Below are 6,036 nucleotides of genomic sequence, written 5' to 3'. Positions count from 1 at the left end.
TAATGGCAGGATGGTGAGAGGGTAGAAAGAACACTAGTACTGGGGCAAAAACTCAGATCCCAGCAATGAGGCTTCTGGGGTAAGGGTAGATCTGTGTCCTAGATTTTACCCATCACCTCCTAGCTGTGTGACTTCAGGCAGGTTCCTTAAGCTCTCTGAACCTCAGTTTCCTTCTAAGTGAGGATAACAATAGCACCCGTAGGGGTAGTATGAAGATTAAATAAGACAACACAGATGAGGCTTAGCCCAGTTTGGGGCTCAAAAACATTCGATAAATGATGGTCTTTTTTTTTTTTTTTGAATCATTGCAGTGCTGTTTAGAAGGGGCCCCTCCTCTCATAATTCCATTTTCCACGACCATCACCCAAACCAATCACCCCTTGCACATAAGGCCCTGATTTAGTCTTTTAAAAGCATTGTGTGTCATTCCAGAAAAGTTCGAGCATACACAACTGCTTCCATGCTACCCCTCACACCCCCCAGACGGCACCGTGTCTGTGGGCACTTCAGAATGATCAGGGCCAGCGTTCCGACAGCATAACCACAGGACCATTATCACAGCTAGAAAAAGTAATGTCGTCAAATACCAGTAACTGTTCACATTTCAGTTGTGTCACAAATACCAGTTTGGGGTTTTTTTTAATGTTTATTTGTTTTTGAGAAAGACAGACTATGGGGGGCAGGCAGGACAGAGAGAGAGAGAGAGACACACACACAGAATCCGAAGCAGGCTCCAGGCTCTATGCTGTCAGCACAGAGCCCAAAGTGGGGTTCAAACTCACGGACCAAGAAATCATGACCTGAGCCGAAGTTGGACGCTTAACTGACTGAGCCACCCAGGTGCCCCCAATTTGTTTTTTAATGTGTTTGATTCAGGATTCAAATAAGTCCGCACATCACAATTGGCTGATGAATCTCTTATAACCCCTGCGTTCCCCTTTCATATCTTTCCCTCCTTTCTCTCTCTCTCTCTGTTTTTCGACTTATTTTTGGAAGAAGCTGGGCCATTTGTCCTGTAGGTTTCCCATCTGGATTATATTGATTACATGTTCCTGATGCCATTAAACATGCTTCTTCTCTGTTCTTATAAATTGGTAGTCGGATCTAGAGTCCTAATGAGATTCAGGCTCGAACAATGGGGGTAAGACTGTTTGCTCAGTGATGGGACGTTCTCCCATCAGGAGCCAGGGAATGCCCACCAATGCTCCTTCTCCAGGTCTGTCCATCCTCAGGGGTTGTGTGGGGTGGGGGCCGTATCCTAATTCTGGCATTCCTTCTTTTCTTCGCTGGAATGCTTCCATAGAGAGGAGGTGCCCCCATCAACATTTCAGGTCGCTTTATGCTTGGAAGTCTGGGGGAAGACTTCTGCACACTCCCATCTGGCTCCTGGCCGAGTGCAGAGTGCAGGTTACACCTGTTTCTAATGCATCTCAGCACGTATGGGGCTGCTGGCTGCGGGTCCTGGCCTTCTCCAGGTTTCTGTGACCCAGCAGATCAGCACTGGCCGGCAGTCTGAGGACCAGAAAGGAGACTCTGAAGGCCCTAGATGACCACTTCCAAACTGCATCACTGAACCCCCAGCACCTTCGTGAAGAAATCCCCGCCCCTGCCGAGCCCCAGTGGAAACTGACTGTTGGAACGGGCATCTTTGCTCACAACATCCTGCGGCTCTCCAGATATGCCCGAGCGTGCGGGTGGGGAAGGGGGAGGCCCCTGAATGATAACCACCATCGTAACTATGAAGAGAGAGAGCTGAGACTTGCCCCAGACAGCGCAATCACCAAGTTCATTAGAAGACAAAAACACGTGGGGGTAGGGCCTCATCCCCACCGGAGAGCAGCAGCTGCCTAGTGTGGATAAGACACCCATTTGTCATCTCAGAGGTGTGAGGAGCCCCGGTATGCAGCCGATGGCCAGAGGTGGAGTCCTGCCATCCCCTGGGGGGTCCACTTGGCCTCTGGGGAAGCACAGCCCTGAAATACTGAGCAGAGAATTGTCCTAACACCAGAGACCCAAGGGCTCTCCCGTCAGAAAGGTCCTTAGGGGGGTGCCTCTCAGAGTTGCATCTCCCCATCGAAAACCCAGGCCCGGGCTGGAGGACCACCACTGCAGGCGGCCCTAGGCCATGTGTGGCCTTCGCCCGCAAGACTCCTGCACACGGGCGGTGGAGAGATGGGACTGGGACCCCAGGACTCTCCACCCAGCGATTCCTGTCATCTTAGGGCCTGGTGACAGGAGGCAGGGTACATGCTCATTGGGCTACCACCCATCGTGGGGCGCTGCCTTCCAATCACCAAGGCACTGAATTTAACCAACACAGTGTGCAGTCCTGAACCCAGAGACCCCAACACTGGAGCCCCAATTTTTTAAAAAATTCACCTTTAGGGGCACCTCGGTGGTTCAGTAGGTTAAGCTAAGTCTGACTCTGGCTTTCGACTCAGGTCATGATCTCATGGTTCGTGAGGTTGAGCCCTACCTGGGGCTCTGTGCTGGCAGCTGGGGGCCTGCTTAGGATTCTGTCTCTCTCCCTCTTTCTCTGCCCCTCCCCTGCTCGCTCTATCTCTCTAAATTAATTAATTACAAAGTTCATCCTTAGTACAGCATAGGGAACATAAGCAATGGTATTGTGACCCCGCTGTGCGGTGACAGACGGCAGCTACCCTGGGGGGAGCACAGCCCAAGGCTTAGATTTGTCCTTTCACTATGTTGCACACCTGCAACTCACATAACATCACGTGTCAACTGTACTTAGATTCCTAAAAGTCACCTTTAGGATTCATGTTGTGAGACTGCTTATGGCCAAATCACTCTCTAAAAAGGCCCTTTAAAAGAGTTTGCTAGAGGGGCACCTGGGTGGCTCAGTCAGTTAAGCATCCGACTTCAGCTCAGGTCATGATCTCACTGTTCATGGGTTTGAGCCCCGTATCAGGCTCTGTGCTGACAACCAGCTCAGAGCCTGGAGCTTGTCTTCGGATTCTGTGTCTCCCTCTCTCTCTGACCCTCCCCTGCTCATGCTCTGTCTTTCTCTCTCTCTCTCTCTCTAAAATAGACGTTAAATTTTTTTTTTTAAATAAATAAAAGAGTTTTCTCAAATCTAAGTCTTGCTGGACAGAAGCCCAGAGACCCCCACCACCAGCGACCACTGGCAACCAAGTTTTCGACTGCAAAGTGGGATTCCTACTTTCCCAGGGTGATTGGTTATGTGTTTTCTGGCCCTACTGAAACTACGTGGAACCGTGTGACTGACGACTTTGTCAAGGACGACAGCCATGGCTTCCCTTGTTCTCTGCAGGTAAGGCCTTGGAAAAGGCTGGCGGGAAAGAGTTCTTGGAAACTGTAAAGGAGCTCCGCAAATCCCAAGGCCCTTTGGAAGTCGCTGAAGGTAAGCACGCTGGGGGGCCCGTGTGCCCTGCACAGCCCCACCAGCATCACAAGCTTTGTACAGAATCAGTGTGCCGAGCAAAATAGGCGAATTTTGAGAGTTAGCATCTCTCAGATGACTCGCACCGGCCCAGGTACGTCATTTCATGCACCCTGGGGGCTACGGTGTGTCTGGAGAGTTCAAGGCCGTTTGCATCAGATCACCCTCAGATGAAGCTGTTGGGTAACTTACACTCCTCACGCTGCCCTACCAGCACCACTGTCCAAGTCCACGATTCTTTTGTCACCTCCAGTGGTGACAGGCGACTCCCTTCCCCCTCCACCGGCTGCTGGCCACCCCCAGTCCGCCTTGGAATTGCCTGTTCTGGACATTTGACATCAACAGAATAATGGGCCGTATGACCTTCGGTGTCTGGCTTCTTGGACTTCATATAATCTTTTCAAGGTTCATCCACATTGCAGGATGCATCGGTGCTTCGTTCCTTTTTAGGGCTGAATAATATTCCATTATTGGGTGTTGGCCCATTTCATCAGTTGGGTTGTTTCTACCTTTGGCTCTTGCAAAGAGAGCTTCTGTGAACGTCTCTGCCCACGTTCTTCGGGGACGTTGGTAACTTTTTGACAGGTGGCTCCAACTTCGGATCCCTGTCCAGCCCCCACACGCACCCACAACCTCCAGAGACCACGTAGTCGGTGCCAAGTGCCGCCCCGATGCCGGGGCTGCAAATACAATGAGACGCACTCCTGCCCTCAAGCACTGGGCGGTCTGGGTGGAGAGACCGACAACATAAGTGGGGCACAGGGAAGGAGCCTGCCCTCTGCCGGGGGAGCTGGGGAGGCTCCGGGGAGGATGTGAGAACCCCTGGGGGCAGGGACAGTAAGGGCATCATGTGTGAGAAGGCCTGGCTCAGGAGCCAGCACTAGAGAGTTTAAGCTGGGCCCTGGGGCTTCCAGTCCAGAGTAAGTCCGCACTTTATAATGGCACCTACCACTGCCCATACATACAGCGATGATAGAATTCCACACTTGATATCGTGAGATGGAGCCACACGGAGACATGAGACAAACATTGGTGCGGGCAGGGACAGAAGGGCGGCAGGCAGCGGCGGCAGGGAAGGGCGAGGCCTCGGGCCGCTGGGCCCCAGGATGCACGAGTAGGGGAAGGCCTCCAGCAAAGTGCTGCCCGGCTGGGAAGGAGAGAAAGCTAGCTGCTGTGCACAGAATGGGGGCCCCAGTGCACTTAGAAACAGAGCTCCAGAGGCAGAAATCGAAGATAGAGAGGCAGTATTTTAAACAATCACAGCTGGGGCACCTGGGTGGCTCAGTCAGTTGAGCGTCCAACTTTAGCTCAGGTCACGAGCTCGCAGCTCATGAGTTTGAGCCCCGCATCGGGCTCGCTGCTGTCAGAAGGGAGCCCACTTCAGATCTTCTGTCCCCCTCTCTCTCTGCCTCTCCCCCATTTCTCATGTGCTCTCTCTCAAAAATAAATTAAAAGACATTAAATAAAAATAAAATCGAGTAAGACATGCCTGAGGGGCACCTCAGTGGCTCAGTCCGTTGAGTGCCCAACCCTTGGTTTTGGCTCAGGTCAGGATCCCAGGGTCCTGAGATGGAGCCCCGCGTCAGGCTCCGGGCCGAGCATGGAGCCTGCTTGAGATTCTCTCTTTCCCTCTGTCTCTGCCCCTCCCTTGCTTGTATGCACGTGCTCTCTCTCTCTCTCTCTCTCTTTCTCAAAATAAATTAAAATAATAATAATAAAGAAGTTCAAAAATCAAGAGAAAACTGCAAAGCAAGCCAAGTTCTCCTGACCACAGATTCTCCTCAGTAGCAGAGGATGCTTGGAAACGAGAAAGAAACCGCTTCACAGACCCAAAGGGAAATAGTGTCAACCACAGATTCCACTCGCCGCTCTGTTATTGTTTAGGGGGAGCCGCGAAAGACACCATTTCAGACACACACAGGCTGGGTGTCAGAAATCACAGGCCCTTTTGCCGGAAGGACTGCAGGAGGGAAATGAATCCAGAGGGAAGAAGGGCTGCAGGAACAATCCTGAGCTGAGAAAGTGGGGCAGATATGTTAGGCGCCAGCACCCGGGGCCCGGAGCCCATCCGCAGTTGCTCTGTTGGATGAAGGGATTGGTGAGGATGGATCTGGAATAGGGGACAGTACATCAGGTTTTAACATCAGTGTTACATTTAGTTTAAAAATGCCATCACTAGGGGCGCCTGGGTGGCTCAGCCAGTTGAGCGTCCGACTTCAGCTCAGGTCATGATCTCGCGGTTCATGAGTTTAAGCCCCATGTTGGGCTCTGTGCTGACAGCTCAGAGCCTGGGACTGGCTTTAGATGCCGTGTCTCCCTCTCTCTCTGCCCCTCCCCTGCTCTCTCTCTCTCTCTCTCTCTCTCTAAAATAAATAAACCTTAAAAAAAAAAAGAAAGAAAAGAATAAGTATCCAAGATGGTGTATCTAATAGGAGACCCCACATAAACCTGGGAATGTTCCATTGAAGAGCAAGCAAGACTTGAACCCACCATGCAGAAAGGGCAGCAAGTGTGTATCTTGACCTTGATGTTGGGTGGACCTAGGGGTAAAAAGCCTCACTAGAGAATTTGAACCATAAGTTGGTTCAAATACTCCTGTGGATTTGCAGCCGAAT

At 51.5% G+C, this 6,036-nt stretch overlaps 1 protein-coding gene across 1 annotated transcript in view; it reads left to right on the top strand.

The window, feature by feature from the left end:
- The window catches only part of MACROH2A2 (macroH2A.2 histone), a 34,674-nt gene that overhangs the window by 22,979 nt on the left and 5,659 nt on the right, over positions 1–6,036 (top strand). Inside the window, exon 6 of the mRNA XM_077778599.1 lies at positions 3,298–3,382. Within this exon, the coding sequence (XP_077634725.1) occupies positions 3,298–3,382 (85 nt within the window). The remainder of the gene's footprint in view (positions 1–3,297; positions 3,383–6,036) is intronic.

Source organism: Crocuta crocuta, unplaced genomic scaffold (genome assembly GCF_008692635.1).
Source record: "Crocuta crocuta isolate KB4526 unplaced genomic scaffold, BGI_CrCroc_1.0 scaffold167, whole genome shotgun sequence".
Lineage (NCBI taxonomy): Eukaryota > Metazoa > Chordata > Mammalia > Carnivora > Hyaenidae > Crocuta > Crocuta crocuta.
The sequence above is the reverse complement of the archived record's forward strand: the minus strand, read 5'-3'. Positions and strand labels throughout refer to the sequence as shown.